The 26,263-nt window shown below is 41.4% G+C and overlaps 1 protein-coding gene across 1 annotated transcript in view; it reads right to left on the reverse strand.

Annotated features, from left to right (window-relative positions):
• The window catches only part of OTOGL (otogelin like), a 1,110,282-nt gene that overhangs the window by 209,694 nt on the left and 874,325 nt on the right, over nt 1-26,263 (reverse strand). Inside the window, exons 39-41 of the mRNA XM_086931129.1 lie at nt 23,725-23,914; nt 19,510-19,724; nt 14,240-14,381 (exon numbers count right to left, since the gene is read on the reverse strand). Of these exons, the coding sequence (XP_086787255.1) occupies nt 14,240-14,381; nt 19,510-19,724; nt 23,725-23,914 (547 nt within the window). The remainder of the gene's footprint in view (nt 1-14,239; nt 14,382-19,509; nt 19,725-23,724; nt 23,915-26,263) is intronic.

Consider the following 26,263-nt stretch of genomic DNA (forward strand, 5'->3'; position numbering starts at 1 on the left):
TTTGTGCAGTCTGATACTGCCATGCTGACTGGGCAAGTGCACCCACTTGCCAGTCCCTAAACCTTCCCTTTTCTTCATATCAGACAACCCTATGGTAGGCCCACGTGTAGGGTGAATTGTAAGTATAAGGTAGGACATGCCCTGGTGTGTGTGGCATGTCCTAATAGTGAATTACAGCCATTTTCGTTTTTCACTATTGCAAGGCTACCTGTTCCCCATAGGCGAGAATGGGCAGTTATATTATTACATTTTATAATTCTAACTGACTCAGGGAACATGGTAGAAATTCAAGTTTAGTATGCCTGAACTCAGAAGGATAAAATACATCTTTTAGTGAAGTTGGTTTTAACATTCTGTGTTTGAAAATACCACTTTTAGAAAGTAGGTATTTTCTTGTCTAACTATCCAGTCCTGCCTCTGCTAGGTTGTGTATTTCTTGTCTGGAGTTTGAGTGACATGGCTGGAGAATGCCAGGAGACAGAATGAGTCAGCCCAGTGGTGAATAGAGAGATCTGCATCTAGACGGGAGGGAGTAGTTGAACCTGGGACCTGAATAGGGCTGTGCCTGCCCCCCATAGTGCAGGCTCCACCCCCTGTGGTGTGTCTGATGTCTCTGCCCTGAACTGTGAAAGGAGAGAAGGAATCATGTCATCAAAGTGCTCCAGGGCTGTGCTTTATCTCTACATTGTTGGCTCCACCTCCTGTGTGGCGTCTGATGTTTCTGCCCTGCACTATGAAAGGAAAGAAGGAGTCTTGTCAGCAGAATGCTCTAAAACTGGTTTGGACTGGGCAAAGGCCCCTCTGCACTCAGAGGACAGAGGATTTGGGGGTATAAATATTGGGACCCTGACCCCAAGAAATTAGATCACTTTTGGACAACAAGAGGAAACCTTTGCTGAGGAGAGGAACCTGAAGAAACTGAGGAGAGACTATCCCTAAGCTGAAGTGCTGCTTGGGGGATTTCCCCGCAGTGCCTGCCTGACTGCCAAAGAAAGGAGAAAGAACTTTGTGTGCTTTATTTTCAACTTGTGAAGAATCTCCAAGGGCTTGGAACAGAGCTTGCCCCCTTTTGAAATCTCAGGGACACCAGAATTCACCCCCCAGCTCTCCAGAGTTCTTTTGAAGTGCCTGCTGCTGTTTTGAGCCTTCTAAGGGACTGCCTGTCGCAAGGAGCTGGAAGCGCGACTCAAGAGGAAGAAGCGCGTCGCCATCGTTGCTGCTGCCGTCGCATCGTGGAATGTCGCCTCTGTAGCTGTCATATTGCACAGCATCGAGAGAAGCATCTCGCAACGAAGAGGAAGCGTGTCGCTGTCGCTGCTGCTGCCGTCGCATCATGTATGTTGCCACTGTAGCTGTTGTATTGCACTGCATCAAGGGAAGCGTCTCGCAACGAGGTTGAAGCGTTTTGCCGTCGCTGCTGCTGCCGTCGCATCTAGGATGTTGCCGCTGTAGCTGTCATATTGCACCATATCAAGAAAAGCTTATCGCATCCACGGAGAAGTGTGCCGCCGTCGGAGCTTCTGCAGTTGAATCTTGAATGTTGCCGCTGTAGTTGGCGCATTGTGCGGAAGCGTCTCGCAACATCAGAGAAGAGTGTCCCAGCCGAAGCATAGCGGAACAAGGGTGTCGCCGCTGCAGCTGATGCATCGAATCGAGACTTCTTGCATCATCGGAGAAGCGTGCTACATCTGGAAGATCTTCAGGTCTTTATTTCTTTGCACCGGAACTTTGCCGCATTTCCATTGCTGCAACACTTTTGTAGTGGAAGTGTAACGCATCGTAAGGTACATTGGCTCAAAGTGTCGCATTTTAAGAACTGAACAGAACTAAGCTAAAACTACCATTTTAAGTACAGTATTGTGGATTCTGGTTGTTTGTGGTCTTGTGTAAAGCCTATAGAAAGAATACTTCTTTTTTATATAAAAACCTGTGTGGTGTCCATCTGTAGTGTTGTCACTTGGTTACCGTATGTGGTCACAAATGCTTTACACACTGTTTCTGAGATAAACCTGTCTGCTCGCACCAAGCTACCATGGGGGTGAGCAGGGGTTATTTTAGGAGTGCACCCCCTTACCCTGACTAGAGGCAAGGGTCCCTATTTGTCACAAGTACCTTCCTGTGCCAACTAGAGACCCCAAATCTAACAATAAGGTATGTAAAACCAGAATACAACCCATGGTAATGATGAAGACCCTGGAGAGAGTTTGGCAAGAGGTGCCTTTGGACATTCTAGGACCAGTCACTAGTAGAACAGGTCATTCCTATGTACTGGTCTTGATAGGCATGTTTTACGTTGGCCATAAATATGTATTACACAGAGCATAGAAATTAATAATGTCATCAGGTTCCTTAATTACATTTTTAGCAGAGAGTGTATTCCTGAATGTATCCTAATGGACCATGGGGTAAAGCTAGTGCCCAAAGAGATGGAAAAATGTTTGCCAATAAAAGGGGTTAAGCATAAGAAATGTTCTCACTACCATTCCAAAACCAATGGGATGAAAGAGAGATTTAATACAATGTTGAAGGGGTCCATCCAAATTGCTATAAACACAGAAAAGAGATTGGAAAAGTGAGATCCTTGAGCGAGTGAGAGTATGCTGTCTTACACCTTATTCGGTCTCGAGCAATGTACCTTTTAACGTGTTCAGAGACCGGAAACTCAATATATTGATGTATCCAGCTTGTATAAGGTGTAAGAATGTGGGAGGTGCATCCCACAGTGAGGTATGGAAGGATACACAGAAACAAATGGTTTGGAAAAGTAATTTTTCGATGTGAGACATGACACTCCTACGGCTAAAGTAAGAGTGGGTGACTGGTTGAGCATAAGGTACCCTCAGAGGTGTGGTACATCTACATTTTCTTCTTCATTTAGGGTTATCAAGTTGTTCCACATCTCTGTAAAGCTCGGTGATAACAGTTTCTGGAACCTAGGCTGAAATTCTGTTACGTGCTCTGATTCCTTGAGTTGCACAAGTTCCAACAGAATGAAATTGGGTGATGAGTTTGAACTGAGAAGGAGTAAACAAGCACTTGTCCCAAACCAAATTCATGAAGGACTACGTATAAAGCTTATTCCTTACTGTGAATTGTAAGTATGCTCGATTTATTCCTTTAAGATGCTCGATTTATTCTTTTATTCCACACAGATTCACTTATGATTATAATGTGTCTTAAACTTGTATTTTTCTTTTAATTTTTTTATTTATGTTCATTTTGGAATATATAACAGTTTTTAAAGTTATCATTAGACATGTTCATATAGGTAAAAACAAAAAAACTATGGGGGAGTAAGATGTGTGATATCTTAGCATGGTTCACTGTCTATTTAATAAGCAGAGTCTATTGCATGAGGTAATCTTAGCATGTTATTCTTAGAATGATGTTAGTGTGAACTGCTTAACTTGAATAAAGTGTTTTACACCAGATATATTCTGTGTGGGTGTCCAACCTCATCACAACATGGTTGATCACTATCCTGAGGTACTCTGCCTTTGGAGAGACACAAATTGATAGTACAAAAAGATTTCCATAGAGAAGGAGAGATGGAGAAGAGACAAAATGCCAACATGAGACAGATACATAAGGAACAACATAAAATGGGATTGACCAACTCAATGATTGAAATGACATAAAGACATAATGCCTGACTCCTTTTTAAGTAGGCTGTGGCGCCATTTTCAGTACGTTTTCAGAATTATCAACATATTCATTTTTGACGAAGATTTAGCCTGTCCTTATCTTTCCAAAAACTGTGAAAGTGTCATTTAAACAGTGTAGTCTGAATTGTCAAATTTGTACCTTATATGGTTAAAGGGATGCATCCTAGATTAGCATCTTGATGCTCATTGGTTATATCAAACATTCCTAAGGTGATGCTGGAAATTCCATCTTAGATAAGATACAGTGTAAAAGGACTGCCACTCAACCACATGTCGGTAGACGTTTTTCAGATTATCTCAAGCAAGATACTGCCAGAGATTATCCTGACTGTTAGAGGGACTGCCGTATCAAACTTTCTAATGATTGTAAGGAACACAGCGTCCTTGACTCCTGATAACTACAGCATTTTGCTGTAACTAAGGTATGCAGTGCACTTGACCTCTCTAATAAAATCAGGATGCTAATTATTCTACACTTCTGCTCTCCTAGCTTAGCACCTAGACATAGCTTTCAGGGTGTTAGGTTTTTAGATGACATTTTAATCATGTTAGAAATGTTAATTTTTTATTGTTGTTTGTAATGTGCACTTGGGCTTTTTTAATTATATACTATGTGGAATTTTAGGTGTGTTGAGAAGCAGGCTGTACCTGTTAAAATGAACGTGCCTTCAAGTTAAAGTATTGTTTTCTTAGCACATTGTGTGTGTTTGTGTAAGTGCGTGTAGTTGAAGAAAGGGAATAAGGTTTGTTTCTGATCACCACTGTGTCCCTGGATCCCTGTTTAGGAACTGTTAGTAGCTAGACCTGGACAAAATTATTAAGTTCAACGGAGGAATTGGGGGAATTTTGTTAGTCTGCATACTGTTGTAACTACAGTGCATAGCCCTGGCAACCTTACCCACTTTGCAGAGGTCCCCGCAGATTATGTAAGGGCCCGAGGGATATGCACTGCAGTGCTTTTGTTATTTGGCTGTGCTACTTCTCAACGCACAATGCAACCTCACATCCATTTTTGGATGATAGGTTGCATTTTGCGCTAAGAAAATAGAGCCAAATGTCCACTCCACCCCATTGTGGAATTCCCCTGAATCTCACGGAATTTGAATGGGACTCTGCAGAATAGTGCTGAATCAAATTCTGCCAATTCTGCTTACCCCTATTAGTAACCCAAAAGTATTGACATCACTTCAACTTTGTATTGGGCGCAGTTCTGCAGTGTTACAACGCTTGTTTTTCACATTCAAGCATTGGTGCACTGAACTCAGTTTATTTGTGTCAACCGTGGTTGGGAAAGCAAACAAATTTTGAAGAGCTGAGCCAGAAATGTAGTTTACGCAATAGAAATATATGCCAGAGGGAAAAAAGTACTCTTCTACACAAAATTTCATTATGGACATTACTAGAGCTGTATTTGTTATACAGTAACATCAAATCTTGTTACTATCCAAGCCATCATTTCTAAGGTGCATGAGTGGCATTGAGACCAATCCATAGAAATAGGAGGATGAGTATTCCTCCAAAAGAAGCATATAGACACATAACTGGACCACTTGATGCTCTTGTGATAGCTGAAACATTACAGTATGGGCTAACTTTCAGAGTTTGCCAAGATTTGAAATCCATAGGAAGAGTTTACCATGCAAAGTGAGTGGCAGATATATTTACTTGTTGGGATGGTCGTATGAGGACATATTCATAGGTAATTTGGGCACACAGACATAAGGCTGGAATTACTGCAAATTTTAAGATTTTATGTTATACTGGTGCTTACTTTGATAACAGTTTTTAATTCACCAACTCTTCCAGTGTTGTTCATCAGAAGAAGTTTGGGTTTGGTGAACAAAGGCCCTATACATGAGGGAACCATGTTCCTGCCTAGGATTAGGTTTTGAGGCACTCTCACCCTATGCAAGAATAAGATGTTGAAAAAGAGTAATATCTTCAGAAGCATTGGCAATGCTTTGAGGTCTGGCTTATGAATGCCAGTGCCTTTTGTATCATTGGTTAGTTTAAGCATTAAATAAGTCAGCATACATTCACTCTGTCTCTCATATTTGCATTCATGACTCCATTCATGCATCCCCTAACTCGTTCTTGCATTCACCCTCTATACAAACGCAATAAAACACACACAAACTCAACAATATATGCAAGATAAACTAAAAGAATACAAGTTGGAAAAAGAAAATATGTTGTTGTATAAACACAACAGGCATATGCTTTCAATATTGATATTTAACGTAGCAGCTGGTGTTCATCTATGTAATGTAAAATCTCATTTATATAGCGCTGCTACCACTCCAAGGAGCATCTTGGCGCTCAAAGCCAACCCAGCTCGAATAGGTTGGTGGACGGTTGGCAACATATGGTACATTACACACACTACGCTAGCGACCTGCATGCAGCATCGCTAAGAGAGAAAATCCATGTCTTCAAGGATTTCCTGAAGTGGCTCTCCTTGGACATAAGTCGAAGCTGACGTGGCAATTTGTTCCAGGCCCTAGAACTCAAAACAAAAAGAGATTTCCCACCTTTAGTGACCAGTCTGAATCTGGAAACTACCAAAAGATTTTGATTAGCCGACCTCAAACAGCGTGCTGGCTGATAGCGTTTAAAGCCCTTGGCCAAGTATCTGGGTCCTTGTAACTGAAAGGCTCTAGGGGTGATAACAAGGACCTTGAATAATACACGCTTGTGTATTGGTAGCCAATGGAGAGTCTTGAGCGCGGCCGAGGCTGATGATTGTGATTATTGACATCACCTTCTATTATATAAACAATGGTATTTTCAAATGCAGGTTCATTGTTCACTTCATCTACAACCTCCTCATCTGCAAGACTGGCAACTCTCCTGTTGCTTTGACATAAAGCTCCAAATGGACCTACGTTTTTGCATTTAAAATACTCTTTACCTCTAGCTGGGCAATGTTTGAATTGAAAAGAATTTGATCTGGATCCACAATGGGTACACAATTGTCTACTAGAAGAAGAATTATGAGAATATTGTTTATTACCTGGAGTGCATGATGTAAAAGGTTTCTTATATTTCCCTTTGAAACACCCAGCCTTGGTGTCTTTTATGCTAAGAGCAGCTACCCCTCCAGGTATGCTATCTACATTATTAGAATTAAATGAGGTAATGGATCGTTCAACACTTTTGGCAATCTCAATGGCCTCTTGTTAGGATGGATTGCATTGTCTCAGTAGTTGTTCCAGAATTTTCTTGTTAGAACAACAAATGATTAATTGGTCTCGAATGTATTTGTATACTTGAACCCCAAAGTAACATTCTCAGCTAAAACTCTTAAGCAAGAAACATAAGCATCAACAGATTCATTAACCAATTGGTGTTGAGTGTAGAATGGCATCTTTCCATAACAATATGAGGTTATTCTATGAATCTTTTATTTAAGTCTGTCTACTGCTTCTGTAAAGCAATCATAATCCCCACTTTCAATTCCCCTTGGAGTTGGGTATGGAGGTAGATGTTCAAAAACATCTTCAGCATGTGTTCCTATCATATTTAGTAATAATGTTTTTTTCTTTTAGCATTGAAACCATCACCATAAATAGTTTAAAGATCATTTTTAAAGTGCCTGAACCACTTTCACCATTTCATTCTAGATTGATTGGGACCTGAAAAAGACAGAGGTGGAGGAATTCCACACACACTGCTCATTTTGTAAAAACATAAATTAACTTCAATATTACCCAGATAAGTTGAGTGTAAATAATACCAAAACTGAGTAATAAAACATGCTACCTTCTCCAGGCAGAATTGCAGTTCAGATGGAACATTATGTGGGTGATTCAGAGATACCACCAGCTGAGTATCATCCGCATATGTGACAATTTTAATCCCATACGGCAGGATGACATCAGCCAGCTTACTAGCGTACTAGTATTTGTATAATAATTGTTGAATTATCCAAATAAAACTAAATTGTAAAATGTTACCATTAAATTGAACTAGATAAAAATGGTAATTGAAGTTACATTATATGAGGTGTGTATCATCGAGATACGCACAAACCTGAAAATCCAGTTTTGCAATATGAGATGTGCGTGTAACCGAACATGCAGCGTTGAATACAAACCGGTCCCAATTCAAAATGGTGGAGGCACATGACGTGTTGATCTCACAGCGGGGTGCGCGTCTTATCGTGAGTAGTGCGCACCATCTCACGATAAGGAATTCCTCAGACGGTTTTCTCCTGCGCGAGTTCCATCGCGAGCGACTTCCAGTGCAAATTACCATCTTGCTATAATCTCCCCAAATTGACAACAGGGGCAACGGCAAAAATCAGGAAAAAAGTCTAAAGCTGTGACAATCAACAACACAACAACAGGAAACTGCCTAACGACTTCAAGTTGTTAGCAGTTCTGCCAGCGCGGCCGAATCGTCTCGTCACTCGCTGCCAGTCAGACAAGTTCACCGTTTGGTCTGAATGCTGATCTCCTCAAGTACTCGAATTCCTTAACTTTCTTCCGCCGATGGTTCCCCGTTGCTGACAGAAATATCCAGAGGTAGCCGGATGACCAACATCAACGATAGGTCGCATGGACCGGAGAACAGGAAAACAAATTCCAAAGGTAAAAATGTGTGTGTGGATGCGCCAATAACCTTAAATCCTGCAAACAATAATCCCATGAATCTTCGGCAGTATGTCATAGTAACAAATTCTCAAACATGTGTAAGTTGAAGAGGAGTTTAATAGAGCATCCACCTTCTAGAGAGCCACAGTGTAACTGACAAGGAACTGCTCCCCGAATGCGGAACAATAACAACATACTTAAATGAATGCAGACAGTGTAAAAGCAGAAACAGTAACAATGCAGTCAAGACAATGGAATACAGAATGTTACATTTATTCTACTACCACAATCACACACATTTAGCCCAATCAAATCCTGTACTCAAGGGAACAAGCATGCGGGTTGAGCCAAAACCCCTCTCTCAACAGTGTTATGAAACCTTTTTTTAGTTGATCATGTAAGGTTTAAAATTATATGTAGATTAATGTAGCCCTGGGCTGTAAAACACAAAACTGCACTCTGAAGTCTATGGTTAATGGCTGCCCTCCTCCAATGTGTGCTACTCCTGTAAAAAACAATTACTGTAAATTATCAAGCTGTGTCCCTGAAGGTTTAAGCTCAGGCAGCTTGATAAATAAAGAAAAGGATAACAGCTGTTGGCAGGTAGGCACTTTTTGTGGAAGCACACAACCTCTGCCCAATCCAAACATGTACTCCTAGCAACCAACATGTGGTGGAGACAAAGCCATTCTCCTGATAGACCTTCATAGAGCCCTTTTTTAGGTTGATTACATAAGGTTTGGCAACAGCAGTGCTTTCAAGCCAGACATAAAACCTGGGAGGGAAAGTGAAGGTATAGCACAGTGATAGTTTGAGAATGACAATGCACAGACCTGATAGTTCTTGAACTCTGTTACCACAAGTAAACTCCAGGGTTTTTGTTAAATATGATGAGAGGAAAAAGGTGGTGGCATTGCCATCATCTTTAAAGACTCCTTTAACTGTTGGGTTGAAGCTAACCCTGTTTCCGACCGTGAAAGTTTTTTTCTCTATCTCACCCACTGCTATGCTTACTTTCTCAGGATTTCTTATTTATCGACCTCCAGGAATGGGTGGACAATTCTTTAATTCTCTTCCTGAAGTGGCAGCCTCTTTGGCAAGTTCATCCACTAATCTTCTGCTCCTAGGAGATTTTAACTTACACTACAACGACCCAAGCAAAACTGACGCCTTGGAACTCACTCAAGACCTTGCAGCAATTCAACGAATACAAAAAGTCATAGGGCCCACACTTATTAAAGGCCATACCTTAGACCTCGTGTTTACTAACAACATGGAGCTGGTAGTTGAAATGCCTATTCCCCTGCCTTGGTCTGATCACTCACTTATCCCTTTCTCCTTAAAGACTTTGATTCAACATGATTCTAAGGAACCCAGCTCCAGGAAAGTCCACCCTTGGTCCAAACTTTCCATAGAGGCTTGGTCGTCTGTGCTTAATAACTCAAAACCTACACTAGACTCTAGCACCATTCTATCATCCGAGACATTTACACACTGGATAGAGTCCTCATTGGACACAGTCATTCCCGCTAAAAATACCCACTGTAGGAAGAGAGGGAAAACTTCTCCATGGTACTCACCCAAGTTTGGATTGCTGTAAATGGTTGGATAGGAAATAGAGGAAGGACTATAGCGAGACCAGTAAAATTATATATAGATAGTCCATAAAATGCAACCAATCCAAAATTTAAAAAACTCAGGCAGTTTGTTTTGAAGAAAAAATTAATTCAGCAGCTAATGCCCCCAAAGAAATCTGTATCACAAGGTCCATCCTGGAGCTTCCTCCCCCTGATACTTCTACAGGGATAACAGTTGATCGATGAAATGAACTGGCAGAATACTTTCAGGGAAAAATTCAGACTGTATACAACATGTTCCCGGAGTCTCCATGTCCCAGTGATCTCCTTATCCAGATGACTAATGATCTTCTTAATAAAAGTAGGCCTGTGGATCACATTATGCACACTTTGGAGGAATTTCCACTCTTGGTCCTGGATACCCTATCAGACATTTTTGTACATATAAAATCGGGCTCACCCCTGGACCCCGTCCCTCCTCACCTTTTGTGTAAGGTGAAAGAGGTGGTGTTACCGGTCATACGGGATGTAACACATCTTTCTATCACCAATGGCCTTGTTCCACTGGACTGGAAATACACCATGGTGAAAGCTTTATTGAAAAAGCCAAGTTTAAATCTTGAGGTTCTGAGCAATTATCGTCCCGTATCCCTGTTACTGATTGGTTAGATCTTGGAAAAGCATATAAATTCCACTCTTTCTATCATCTTAGAAACTCATGAGATCCTGCACCATTCCCAGATGCGTTTTCATGCCCATCACGGAACTGAATCTGTACTCATGGCCATAGCCGAAGAAGCAAAAAAGAAAATCGATCATGGAGGAGCAGTAGCCATCATCCTCCTTGACCTCAGTGCCGCTTTCGACATGGTTAATTTCACTATTCTCAGGGTGTCATAGAGAACCATTTCATGGATCTAATCCTTTCTCATTGGCAGAATATTTCAGGTGTTTGCAGGCAAATCTACCTCTATGCCTTTAACTCTCCACTATGGAGTTCCTAAGGGGTCTTCTCTGAATCCTACTCTGTTCAATGTGTACATGAGACCACTGGCTGATGTCATCCTGCCGTATGGGATTAAAATTGTCACATATGCGGATGATACTCAGCTGGTGGTATCTCTGAATCACCCTCATAATGTTCCATCTGTCCTGCAATTCTGCCTGGAGAAGGTGGCAACCTGGATGCAACACTATGTCTTAAACTTAATAAAGACAAAATCGAAATGATATATCTAGGCAACACACCCAAAGCGGATTTCAAATTGCCATGGCCAACTTGTTTGGGACCTCCTCCGGTCCCTACGTCCAAGACAAAAAGCTTGGGCGTGTGGCTTGATAAGCCACTTAAATTTGACCAGCAAGCATTGGAAGTGTCAGGTGTCTGTTACGGCATCCTTAGAATGCTGCGGAAAGTCCTCTCCCTACTCCTTATGGCGGCAAGGAGAACTATGGTCCAGGCCTTGGTCCTTTCGTGCCTAGACTACAGCAACTCCCTGTACCTAGGAGCACCTAAATCCACCTTAAGGAAACTTCAGGTGGTACAGAACTGTCCCGCACGACTGTTGTCGAGCTCTCCCAGAGCGCAGTCGGCAAATCCCTGTTTAAAGACCCTACACTGGCTGCATATAGAGGAGAAGATTACATTTAAATCCCTCTGAATTACCCACAAGACCCTCTTGAGAAAATGCCCTCTCATCAACCAGTCCCTTATCACTGCATACCGTCAGAGAAAACTTCCCCTATCTGCTAATCTAAATCTAGCTGTCATCCCTAAAATCCAAGGATGCAAAGTAGGGGCCGATCCTTCTCATACAATACAGCTAGGCTGTGGAACGCCCTTCCCCTGCATCTGCACTCAGAGACATCCCATCTCATTTTTCGGAAGAGTCTTTAAACCTGGGTGTTACAGGAACATCAACTGGTAGCTACTTCACTTTCTCCTTGTCTCTCTGCCACTAGCGCTGGGATGCCTTAGGGTAGCTATGGGTTTAATAAGTGTTAATTAATAATAATAATAATAATAATAATAATAATAATAATAATAATATTAATAATGATACAAACTGGCACTTTGATCAACAATGCAAACTACAGTTACAAGTCACTTATGTAGCCAACTGAGTAAAATGTAGGACCAGGTTTTTGGAGATCAGCTCAGTGTCCCTGCTAGTCTAATTGAAGTCGAAATCTCCTTCACCAGTTTTGGGGTTCTCAATTGGCATGTGAGTTTGATGACAAAGAGGCTAAAATATGTTGTTCACTGAGGCCTAAAGATGGCCAAAATTGTTAGGCTGTGAAATAACAAGGTAGAACTGAGAAAATGCTAACAGGAGGCAAATGGGTGCATTTCAGAAGATTGAGGCACCGTGCAGGCCATCCAAATAACTAGATATGGCTTCATCATGATTTTATTGTAGGACATTGTGTAGATGAACACATAGACAAAATGAGTGAGTTCTGAATATGTATTAGGCAATATTGGCCTTGAAATATATAGAAATATTCAGCATTTATTTAGCAAGAGAGGATGATCATGATACTTCATCTTAACTCAGCTCCTTAGGTATACATCTTCCTTAAGGGAACTTTTATATTTTTTGCCTGCTATTATTTACTTTGGGGCCTGCTCACAAACTAAGGGGGTCATTAGGATCGCGGAGGGACTTGAGTTTGTCCGCGACCCCAGAGTAGGAGGGAACGTCCGCATGGGCTGCGGCGTTCCCTCCGTGCAGAATAGGATGTGACCGCCAGGGTGGCGGTCACATCCTCTATCTTTAACATTGCGGCGGGTGCAGCTTCAAGCTGCACCCGCCGCAATGTTAAAAATGCTTGCACCGCATTTACGCGCACAAAGCAGCAGGCACCGTGCGGTGCCTGCTGCTTTGTTCACGCAAATGCAGGGGGGTACCATAGGTACCCCCCATGTGCACCCCCTTCACCCACGGTCCCCACAACGGGCCCCCAAAGTGAAGGTCCTATGCTTTTCCACAGCGGAAAAGCCGCCGCAGAAAAGCATACATTTTACACCATCCTAATATGGCTGGGGGTGTCTGATAGACACCGCCAGCTATGTTAAAGCTTTTCCGCCGCGGTCGGAAGGCGACCACGGCGGAAAGGCTGCGGACGGATTTCAAGACCCACCGCCATCATAATATGGCGGTGGGTCTTTCGAGGTTCCGCAGCGGTTTTCCCGCATCCTCCGGCCGGCGGTAGATTCCGCCGGGCCCGAGGATGCGGGAAAACCGCTATCATATTAGGCCCCTATATTTTGTGGGACTGAAAGGAGTACTGCAGTACAACACATGTACTACAAAAAGATATTCATAAACGTAAGGTGGAGGCCTCCGTCTCTCTTATCTTTCTGTGCAGGGTTCCGCCAGAGTGGTGTTGATCTCTGCACACACAGGTATACATTTCAGTAGTGTATGTGAAATGGAGAAGGGGAAGTGGATGGAAAATTGGAAATACTTACTACTAAACGAGAAGGACTTAGAGATGGTTTGTACATAGTAACAGGATAACACAAACACACAGCCACAAAAGAGTAAGACCATTACTAGTCACAAACTATAATACTAATGATACTTTAGCTCTAAAGGAGAGAGTAAATATATTCAAGCCCAGCATTAGAGTAAGTCAAGCACCACACATGGCCAATCACAGACACTGCAACACACACAGCAAGGTAATATACTAGAACCCCATAGGAATTTCATTTCCTTATTTTAGGCAGTTGAGACATGCATGTTTCCTCCTGCAGGAAAATCAACAGAACAGAAAAAAAAAGTTTATATTTACGCCTAAGTGTAGTAGTAAATGAACACATGAGTATATCTGTATATTTACCTTTGTGAATTTGCCCCTTTGAGATAATATTGAAAATGTATGTTGGTTTGTATTGATTGCAATGGAAAACCCGCCAATTTCTGGAGGAAATGCTAATCCGAGTGGTGGAACTACCAGGCACATTTTTCTCCAGCACAGGTATACTAAGGTGGAGAAAACCCCACAGGTGGATTGCCCTCCTAGTTTTGCATTTCTTACACAAATTGAAGGACTGCCTTGCAACCACCGCTAATCAGCTTGTTGTGTTTTACAACATGCTATTCAGAAAAGCTGAACTTCCTCCAGCTTGAAAAAAATGTGCTCTCAAACCAAGTTACAAAAGAACATCAGTAGACAAGCAAGGAACTACTAGCCCAATGGGAAGCTAATAGACAGGCCTCAAGCTAACTTAGAACACTCTAATAGGATAATTTCATATTGTAAACACCTCTAACTCCGTCCCACGAATCGTCATCCAAGTGCTCCACACATTATTTATTGATCAAATATCATGCAAAATCAACAAGTCATTTGTGAACTAGCTAGACAATTTTTATACTGGTCATCTACTTACAACAATAATCTGGTGTTCTCCATCTGATGCAGATGTTGTGCTTGTTGCACAGAGAAACATATGCAGAAAGTGCATCACATTCATAATTGAAAAAGTATGTATTGTTGATCCACATCTTTTCACAAAAATCATGTGGAGAAACCTAAAGAGAAGAAGAGAGTATCAATAACATTATTTGCCAGATAATATCTGTACAGTAAAACTGGGTAAAAAAGTGGTAAATCTCTAAAAAGATATCACCTATACAAATCTCATGCCTCATAATCCTTTAACAATTATTACACAACATTAGAGCTGTTTACTCTGTGTCTAATCTTGTTAAATTGTTTAAGTTTCAGCTAGCCATAGTAACAGATACTTTATGAGTTGCTTTAATGGGAATTGAATGATATTGTTTGACTGTGTGTGGAATGTCTGCAGGGGCCTGCTGGCTTGCGTTGGGTGGTGGTAAAATTACATGTGAGGTTTACCATAGTATTACCATAGTATTTTAGGTCTCCTTGTTATGATCTACATTCTGAGGTAAATGATTGATAGTGCTGGTTATTTGAGGTTTTAATGGGATGTCTAGAAATGGTGAGGGGTTTTAACACTAGGTGTTTGGTGACAGACGATCAAGCTGTCATCTCTTGTGATCAGGGGTAGGACTGGTCAGGGGCATGTATGTGAAGAAAGTAACACAATGAGGCACATAATCCACATTCAGACACTCCCTGTTTTTGTGTGCAAGCCCTAACCCAAGCCAAAGGATGAAGATAAGTAGTTAGAAAGGATCTACGCTGGCAGCCATCATTTAGGAAGCTATTGTCTTTTACACATTCACATTTGCTTCCACTAGTATTTTTTCACATGCAGGTTTGACTATAAACAGTTGAATCAGGTTACACACATTTACAGCTATCAAGCTTATGATAAGAGAGAGGTGAGGTTCTAAATGTCTTTTTTAGGAGTTCCCTAGGCAGTTCAATGTTGTCCTCTCACACAAATCCTAGTGGTATAGAAGACTCCACAAGGAACCAAACAGACGTTCAGCCATAGAGACAATCCTTTTTAAAGTAGGCTGTAAATATTACTGCCACCCTTCAATCATGGATGAATTGTCATTGTAATAAGGCTCAAACACATGTGTGGGTTCCAGAAGAAATCACAGACAGTGTTGCCATTAATTAGACTCCAGCTGGGATCGAGATCGATTACAATACTATACAGAGCTTAAGATTTGATGCATAACAAATCAATGAAAGCAAGATCAAAATGGGAGACATTTTTGGCAGAGAAACTTATGGATTTTGAGTAGACAAGGCTACACATTATTAGAACATTTGAATGTTGAGAGCTCCATTGATAACAATGGAGTGCTCTGTGCTTCATGGCCGGTAGAAGCCCGGAGCATCAACATTCCAATGTTTAACAAAGGCCTCAAGTAGCCCGAGGGGTTTCAAACCACTTCAGGCTTAGTGAGACCTTTGTTTTACAAATTGGAACATCCTGCCCTCTAGGGACGGAATGTTCTAATAGCCTTAGAGCTCTCCTAGAGGGCTCTACCAGCCATTAAAGGCCTGCTCTCTTGTTAAAGGCCCTCGCCAAAAATGATGGAGCAGGCCTTTATTGACCTGCTATGGCAGGCTCTAAGGCTATAATAAGGTGTCCTGCAAGAGCAGATTATACCTCCTACTATTTATTGTGTCACACTAAAAAGCCCTCAGCTATAAAATGCAAGCAAATGTAAGTGCTTAAGTAAGAATCAAATACCCATTTTAACTCAAACTATATTTATGATAGGGTTTACATATTTGTTTGGTTGTATAAAGTATAGTGCAGGTCCTCCACGTGTTTAAAAGAATGTTAGCACATTATGAGCTGGATCCATTTAGTGTTTGATTAACTGAACATGATAAGGAAGATTGCAGGTTAAAGGTCAGCCTATAAGCATCATTTATAGTTTGCACTGCAGTTTGTAAGGGTTTTCACACAAAGTTAGTCAGAATTACAAGTCTCAGATGACTGCATGTCAGCTGAGAAGACTGGTCAATGTCTAATCTCTCTGTATCTTGATAAAGGAGATTGTCTTCCGGCATGGGAATTAGGTTGATACATTTTCTTCAGTAGCTTAACAAGTGGAAATACTTTACAGAATTACCTAACAGCATGACAGGCTGAGCGGAGGAATCTTGCTTTACAGGTCAAGGAAATGTGACATGTGTGGGAGAGGGATATGGGTTCTTCATTACTTTGGGAATAGCCAATCAGATCTAAGTAGGTATTTGTTGTATCGCCCTGTGTAATTGTAGACTGCAGAGAAAGGACTGTTCTTAGAACATGAGCCAATGTTCATTCAAATAACAGCCATGGACTTTGGAATTTATACAACCATTTGTTAATTCTTGCACCTGGGTGTGCCTAGCACTAACAGAGGATGACAAAAGAAGCCTCAAAAGAAAGAAAAAGAGTAATTTGAACAGAGAATACTGCCCTATATGTAGAGGGAGGTCTCTTGTCAATTATTGAATAAGAGACAAGGGCTCCTTCAGGTGTATATCATTAGTATTTGGACTTGTGTGCTCATCCTTAGATTTGAATGTTCAAGGTGCTAGTAATCGAAGATGAGGATGTCCTATGAACAGAAGAGGGAGACGTTTGACCCTGTGACCAGTGGGTTAGACAGGGGTCCTAATGAGTTGTGGGATAGAGCCGGAAGCTGGCCAAAACCTAGTAGGTGCTATCACAGAAGGATAGCCAATGCAGTGAGGTCATTAGAATGATGGAACTGGAATAGAAATGATCTGAAGCGACCTGGCTGTATGGAAATAGAAGGCACATGGGTTCAACATGAACTAAGCATTTAAGGAGATGGGACTTCAACATACCACTTAAATGCATGATTTAATCATATTATAATTTAAATATTAACTAAAGAAGGACCCTTGTATAGTGACTTATATAACCAATCTCTGAATGCTCTACATCTATTGCCTGAATAACATACACAAAAAGGGACTTTGCACTGAAGTTGGTATATATAAGAAATAATAATAACAATAATTAGAATAATCATCATCATTACAATTATAATAATAATTTTTAGAAATTGGATTAATGGTTGGCTGAGGTATACACTCCACACCAGGCAAAACACACCTCTCTAGTTAGGGTAAGCTAGATACATGCTAAAAGATAGCCTGTGCGCACCCTCTAGTAGCTTGGTACAGAGCAGTCAGGCCATCTAAAGAGGCAATGTGTAAAGTATTTGTGCAACACACTCACACAGTACCACAATAGTACAACACAAAAAGACTCCATGCAGGTTTAGAAAAATAGATTATTATATTCTAAACAAAACAAGACCAAAGCGACAAAAATCCAATGTATAGAAGTGGAGCTATTGAATTTTAAAGGAAACAATGCAGTAAAGTGCTCAAAAGCAAGTAGTGCTAAAAAGGTTACTTAGGTCATGCTCGGCAGGGGCAAAGTTTGGGGCAACTGCTAAGGAACGCTGGCTGGCTACAGGACCCACACAGGCCCCAGAGAACAAAGCACCTTTCCTGGTCATAAACAGTGAGATGCGTTGCTGTTGAGGCCCAATTGTGAAGGATGCATTGATATTCTCCACGCAGTGAAGCCGAGGCATCTGTTCCAAAGATGGGTGCCAGAGTCGAGTGGCATCAAGTGATGCACTGGATTCTGCCACGCTGTTCGTGGAATGCATTGATCTCATCAAGCTGCAGCGGCGGCGTTATACTGTCCGATGCGTCGTTCTCTGGACGCAAAGCGCTGATTCCGAGGTGATGATAAGATTAAACTCCCACAAATGGGTCGATGTTCAGTTGCTGCTACACACAGATAGGACATGCGTCGAAATACATGTTGCAAGTATCTGGACTGCTTCCAGTGAGCCAGGCACAGCAGCAGCCGTACAGACTTTGATATCCCAGAGTCTCAAGCAACAAGAGGCAAGTCAACAATCCCTTGGAGATCACTTCGAGAGAAGGCAAGGTCCAGCTGTCCTTCAGCAGAATCAGAGAGCACGAGGCAGCAGGGCAACACACAGAAAAGCAGGGGTTCTAGATCAGTAGTCTACTTGAGTCCTTTAAGCAGCACAGAATTTCTTCTGGCAGAGCTTCAGCTACTAGTCCAGTAGTGACTGATTCAATGTAGTCAAATACCCGGTACTTACACCCATGATCATGGCATAAACAATTGTTCTACATGCATGATTACGAACTAGATGCAGAAAGTTTTGTCAATGATCTGAGTTTGGCAAAGCATGAAGAAGATACATTCAGAATGTGGGACACAAAGGGAAGGTTTGTGTCAAATCTGATTCAGAGATTCCTAGCAGTGGACGAGGGAGTAGAGGAAGGACCTAGTTGTTCACCACTTCAAAGAGAAGAATTTCAGTTTTATCGGAATTCAGTTTGAGACAGCTACTATTCATCCAATCTCATGAAAAGACAGTAGCAGATGAGTGTCCTCCACATACAATACCACCTGAAAGCCCCACGATCAACCAAATTAGCCAGCAGCTCCAGGTAAATGTTGAGCAGTGTTGAGCTAGTGCTAATCCCCACAGATCTCCATATCTTAGTTGTTTAGGTCTTGAGGTGAAGCTGAAGCATACTTTTATGCACGACAGGCATGAATGGGTGGTTGAGTATATGTCAAAATACTGAGTTCAAGAATAAGGTCCTGCACTCATATCAACTTCACAATCGACTTTCAGGGTGTCATTATTTTATCATACACTAGTGAGTGTAGATCAACAATTCTAAATCCACATCTATTTACCTTTCTTATATAATGGCTGTCAATACTGGGCAGTCAATGTAAGGGCAGGTCATTAAAAAAAACTCAATATTTTGGACAACAAATAAACGGGTACGAACAAATGAAGTAATGTATTTGAATGTGCAGCAACATATGTGGACATATCTTCTTATTGGCACATATCATTGATGAAATTATAAAAAAAATAAAAATATAAAACTCATTTCACTGAACCATATCATGCAACGGTGCAGGGAAAGTTCAGTCCATATACTTACACAGGCAGCCATTTCTTAATTTTCTAGACCCTAAGAGAGTGTGTGGGTAAAAAGTATTGTTTACCTTTCCTGCTCTAAAGGTCAACCTCAAATATATAACCGAGCGTCTGAACGGTTATAATTATGGAAAGGTGCCTGTAGTCGCCAAGTCAATGACTTTACGGATTAATATTTGTGCAGTTCAATTTAATAGACGTTTTATTGTCATTAGAATTTCCTGGAACTTACTTTACTGTGGCATGGTGCGAAAGTGCTTCTGTTCAGTAATTCCAGGCAGTAGGTACAGTTATCTTCTGTACAGTTCCTTATGGGTCTCCTCGTGGTTATATCACCTGATTTCTCTATCTCCCAGCTTTTAATTAGCGTCTCGATGTCATCCATGTTTGTGATGATAGTCCTATTTTGCATTTTCAGGTCATCCTTAGGATCGCCGTTGCAAATGCCTGCAAATGTTTTTATGGACAATAGTTAGAAAAAAAGAGTGTACTTGCATTGTTGATCTCATGTAACCAGCAGGATTCATTCCCATATTTATGCTTGCATGCCACTGGTGCACACATCGTTCTGTACCCAGCGTCGCTTCTCACCTGTTTTGTTAGCAGCTTTGATCTCATCAGAGTTGAACAGTCAATGCCCATGAGCAGACATATTGGGACGAGAATGATTCTTTCAGCTAGTAAACCCACTTGAGCAGATCCCCCACTCTCACCCTTTCCCTACCACAGCCCCGCAATTCCCTGCCCATCTGCGTCCCTCAGCCTTATTCCTTGTAACTCTCTTTCTCACACTCCTTTTCACCTCCTACCACTGTTTGCTGCCTCTCCCTTCCACCCTGGTAACCAGTGCTTAATTTGTAAAAGAATAAAAAGAATGAGAGCAGATGATCAAAGCTCTGGACAGAAGTCCGCGTCTTCCTCTATGAGTCGGCGCCACCCGCACTTCGGGGGGGGGGGGGGGGGGGGGGGGGGCGCCCTTAGTTGCATCTCGGGCGGGAGCTATGTTTTTCTTCAAGTTCGTGGTGCCCCAGAAGCAGTTCCTGGAAGAGGGGAGGTCGGTGACGTCATCGGGGCACGCGAGGCTTCCCAGACGAGGATAAAACCTCTTTGTCCCCTCCAGAGACTACCGAAGGTGAATTGTCAGGAGGCTCCGGGTTGGCGGGAGGGGGGACTGACCTGCTGGTGGTCCTGGTCTCTCCTGTGTTAAAAGGACTTTGGGGGCGCACCTGTGATCAGGAACCCCAGTGGGGCCAATGCATTTGCAGCGCCCTGGTGTGGTAGTGGCCTCTGGATAGAGGTTGAAATGTTGCTATGAACGTCTCCTGGTTAATGTGATACTACTAGGCTGCCGGATGCCCTGGGGGGTGTTACTCAGGTGCCTGTTCAAATTGGGGCTTGCAGGCACAGCGAGGTCTGGGTGTTCTACACAGTAAGTGTGTTTGAATGGTTAATGCAATGTTTATGTGAATGTAAAGCCAGTTTCCGCCTTCCTAACCTTCTGCATATCTTGTGTCCTTGCTATGTCATATAATTGTCCAATCAAGTGTTTATGTCAGTACGGGGTATAAATGATCAAGAGAATAATGACCACGTTTAGGTGAAATAAAGTCTACGCCATGAACCAACAACTGTGGCCGTTGTTTAGTCAAATATGTGATGGCTGTGGGGACTGGTTGTTTGGGAAGGGGCTAATCAATCGCACATGGTGTGCATACTATAAAAGTCAACGCAACGCATATCAAGGCTGTGCAGTCTTCAATCCACCTCCTGTCTCTAATCCACTACCAGACACCCCTTTATCTCACTATCACAGGTTCCGGCTTTCTCCCTTTGTAGCAGTTTTTCAGGCTTTCCCTTCAACTCTTCTTTCTCCTTTGTATGTCTTTATCTCGTGCCCACAGTAAATGTCTGATCAGGAAAAATTAGTGCCGGTCTCCAAACTGGTGGCCCCCACCAGCAACCACTGGCATAATATAAACACTGGGTAACCTTATCAAAGAATGTAATCCCCTTCCCAGGTGCCTTCACCTTCACCGATGGTAATCCTCCATGCCCCAGCCTTGTTTTCCACTCCCGTTTGCGCGCACCGCAATCACTCCTCCCACTGCTATAAATAGCCTCACTCTATTCCTCCTCATCTCGGGCATAGTGTCACTCTATTTACAAGCCCCTTGAGCCGCTGGTAGGTCACTTTTAAAATGGGAAAATGTGATGTACCGAAAGACTTATAAATAGGCCCCTAGGTTTCTGCTGCAGAAATATCGTAAATAAAATAAATACAAGTAGATTTTAATACTCTGGTGGCCGCCTCAAACATAACATTCTTACATCAGAGCAAACATATAGCCTAGAAAAGGACCCCTTAATAACAAAACATGAGCCTATAGAAACAGAGCGTAGCGGTTTGCTTCAAGTAGCTGTTAACTTTTTTTTAAAAGCATTGCATTTTTATACTGAACAGAATGCACTTCAACGCATTAGTAGTGTGCATCTGAAACAAAACCAGGGTCTTAACAAAGGCCCTGCAGCGCAGAGGGGGGGAGGGGGCGGGGGGCAGGCAGTAAGTCTTTTGGGGCCCGAAGCACTTTAAAGCAGTCCCATTCAGCAAAAGATATCTGTGAGATATGGGAGGCTCAGGGGCCCCTCCTCACATTATGCAGGGGGCCCTATCATTTTGCATTATGCCACTACACTAAACCGTCACAACTTATCACATTGTCACAAACAAAACATCACTCTGATCGGCCAGGCATCTCAATTCATGTTGTTGTTTGTAAAAAATCTCCACAGAGGTGGTGCCAAACAAGGTAAGACATGTCATGCTCTGGTAATGAGGGCCCTTGTTCTCTATGGCAGCACAGTGATGTGCCCCTACAGTGGGACTAGTCTGTGATAAAGCAGCAAAGCTGGCCTAGATCCCTGGTACAAAGTGAGATACGGACAGGCATGTGTAGAAAGGCTTTCTTTGGTTTAAGTCTGAGTTACTTTTGAATACATTAATATTGTTAGACCCCGTTTGCATTGGCGAAGCACTATGCAAACAACAGTTTAACAAAATTTGGATTCACACTTAATTTTTTATAAATTCTGTGAATCCTAAATTCAGTGAAGCATTAATTAATACTTAAAAGAGGAAAAGCATTTTGAAATACAATCCAGAAACCTTGTAAAATACTCAACACTAAATTAAAAACAGAAGCAAACAACGAGTTAACTGTTTTTTTTAATGTAATATGACTTTCTATTCTGATCTGAACTCACTTACTTAGGGGTCATTTAGCCCATAATGGACTACTTAACATCACACCTGGTGAGTGAAAGCTCTGCTGTCCTCTCCATTATTTGAGGACCATCTGTCATATTAAGATTTTCCCAACTGCCTGACATGTATCTCATTGATTTGAGAGCATCCACCAGTGCAGCAGTTGTTTTGAAGACAGAGCATTTTGCCAAGCGCATGCCATATTGTGTTTGACCCACTCAGCAAATATTTTGGTTTTCTAAAACACCCAACCTCCAAAATCGGGTTTGCTTTTGAAAAACTAAAATACCAATAGCATGGACGTGCAGAAACTTTCTCTGTGTGCATCGGGTTCATTATTTAATAACTCTGCATGGGACCTCATTGTCCATATGAGGCAGGCAGAAAATGTAGTGACCTTCACTGTAGCTTGTTGAGCCAGTATTTGACAGGCCACCACCTCAAGGGTCTCCAGTGATGGAGCAGGCTGAGGATCAACCAAAGGAAAGCTAGTGGTTCTCCCAACTCTAAGGTCCTCAATTCAAGTGGACTTGCCCTCATATGGATTTACTGTTATTGAAGGTTCTCATAATTCTGAAGGGAGGAAATTAACAGGGATAATGAGTTTTTGAGGAATGATTGAAATCGGACTCACTGAGACAATTTCCGCATTTTGTATTCCACCTGGAAGGTTCGCCTGCTGGTATTCCAGCTGAACTCATAATTCCGACCTGCCCAGTAAACGTTGGCACCAGGCCCACAGAACTAAACCAGCAACTAGTAATGAAGGAATAAATGGGGTGCATGAGTTTGGCAGGCTGGAGCACCGCTTATTTAAGGCACTGCTCTCACTCCACCTAACTCTAATTGACCACCTTAGTCTTAGACTCTACGCAAGTGCTACAAAGACTACATCACATTCCATGGGCACTATTACCTAGACTGACCATTTCATTTTCCTTACCGTTTCATTGACCATTACATCTATTTGCCATTACCTCTATCACTCAAATTGGTAGTACTGGTTTTGGAATACTATGCATGCACAGTCAAGGGAATGGCATGCCCAGATAATGATCATGGTGGATGTAGTGATAAAGGCAATTTAGTCGGGCTGTATTGAGGTTTTGATTGTGATATACGTAAAAAGACGTTAACTAACAATAAACTGGCATAAAAAAAAACAAATAGAGAATTTAACCTTACCACAAAGACCCTCTGTCTTTGTTGATGTGTTGGAATGCAGCCCATATTGTATATCGATAATTCCAGTGACATGAGCCCATTTAATACTGACACCAGCAGGTGTATTGATGACGTACATTGCACCAGTATCTTGAATGCAGAGTCCATTCTTGGAAAAAGGCAGTGGTTGACTTAATGAATTCACTTCTACCTAAAATGACACAAAATAATTTTAGGACTGGGCAGGTACTTTATACAACAGAGGACAGAATATGAATCTTTCAAGTACACAAGAACAAGAGCTACTTTTTAAGTTTATTCTAGTCACAGTGAACTATGAAGAGAAGAAATTTACAAAGAGAGATGTTCATTTGACAAAATAATAAGAATATACACTTTCCATAAACATCTTCAAAACATTAATAAAAGAAAATAACTTAAAAAAAGAATGTACAATATTGGGAAAACATCTTAAGTTATTGTATGGAATTAAGAAAAATTAAATATTAGTCTCGTTAATTTGAATTATGGAGACATAAATCCATGGACAGAGCTTCTGATTCATAAAAAAACGTGAAAGTGAATCCGGAGATTTTCTATCCCGCTTGAATGTATATTTGCATTATTTTGGCAGTCAAAGACATTGCCCCTTACATATTTCAAACCCTCTAGCGTTGCAGCTTTCTAAGTGTACTACTTGACAAGTCATGTGACGTCTTAGACAAGGGAGTGTATTCCCACAATGCTGAATTGTAAGCAGAGTGCAAGGTCTCACCAAGGGAATACCAGCACCTAATTATAATTAATTGCACACTTCATTTGTTGTTTTCTCCACAGGGAAAAGTGTTTTCCTCTTTACCTCCTGCAAGTATGGTTCTGTTCCTCTCTCCGTTCTGGAAAGGTTCTTACCTCAGCCCTTTGTAGGAGCATATCTCCGACCCTTTCAAGGGTGGAAAAGGGTGGGAACGGAGTTTGTGAATTCTCATGTCTTTATTTTGAAACTCCCAAGGTTTTGGGTTGTTCCCAGCCCTTCATGCATGCTACGTCTGCGTAATTGTACGAATTTGTGGCATTCAATTGCACAGGAGAAAATGGATTTATACTTTCTAAGTATCCTTTTACCAATTCCTAGCAGGTATTAATCCAGAACTTCTTTAACCACCAGCATATGCTTACAGACGAAAATGCCTTTGAGAATCGTACGCTGATTTTTTGTTCTTGGGTTTTGGAACAGGAAGTTCACCAACGACTGAAGAAAGCAAAGTGAGTGTTATTATAAGTTACATGCATCTTGAATCAGTGTTCGTTGAAATGTTTACAAAAGGTAAAAGCTTAAGACAAAGCAGGAGAAGATATTGATATGACCACTTCATTCAGAAGACCAATGGAAAAATCATAATAAAAAAATACAAGAGCATAAAATATTTTTACTTCTGTTCAATTGTTGCAGGTCGACTAAAGAAAATGTTTGAACATTTTTTAAGCTTATGAGTTTCTGGTTAATCACTTCTGTTCAAATTTAGACAGACTGTGAGGATAATTGCAAAATCTTACGGTGTGTGTAGTAACTACACCGTACAGTGTGACCAAAATGTTTTGTGATACAATTGTAGACTTCAACCAGTAACTGAGAAACGTGCAAGATGCAAAATCAAAATAGCGACACTTGCACAACGTAATGTTCTTCATCATCAAATACATAGTTAAAAAGTGTGCTTTGTGGGGATTCAGTCAGATTTGGTTTCCACTTTACATGTAAATGTATTGAGCAATAGTGTGCCCAGCCCAAATTTTATAAACAAGGTACGGGCCTGAGGTGGTACATATGCATCCAGGTAAGGTTCCACTGCAGGTCCAGGTTTGCTAGACAGATGTTTAGCATTAAGGTGATGTGAATCAGTAATACTTTTCCAGGATACCTCTTCAATTACAACTTTAGTATTGATATTGGGCAATGATGGGTTTCTCCAAAACGTGCTCAAACCTAGGCTGTTAAGGTGTGATTTAATGTTTGAAAACCATTGGATGAGATTACACTTCCCTGAATTCAGTAGTTCTGCTGTAGCAAGCCCATAAGTGGTACTTTTGGGGTTGACCACAATCTTACCCAAAAAAGGAGCGGTCTTAGAGTAGCTAAATCAATGGATTTAGGCCCAAATTTCCTTAGTGGGGTTCAATGTTTGACATTGTTCAACATTCCTCCATCACTTGTTCTTTTTGCATTAGTCTCCATAGTTAATCGTTTGTTCATTATTACTTTCCTTCTTGGCTTTTCTGAACCTCTCATCTAGCTCTTTTGTTGTTATCACGTCCCAAGTGCTGGATTTTGAAAGTGTTATAGGAAAAAGTGCTTAAAGGGAATTTTTTTGTAAATTATTAATATAACAGGAGGTTGATCAATCTTAACTGAAAAAGAACTTGGGACCAACTTAAATCAATTAAAGCCTGTTTGTTATTCATCTGATTCAACACATTATTATTCTGAATTAATCTGAAAAACAAAGGATGTGACATATAAGTCCACATCCTTTGTTTTTCAGATTAATTCTACGCAACGTTG

Source organism: Lissotriton vulgaris, chromosome 1_1 (genome assembly GCF_964263255.1).
Source record: "Lissotriton vulgaris chromosome 1_1, aLisVul1.2, whole genome shotgun sequence".
NCBI classification, from domain to species: Eukaryota; Metazoa; Chordata; class Amphibia; order Caudata; family Salamandridae; genus Lissotriton; species Lissotriton vulgaris.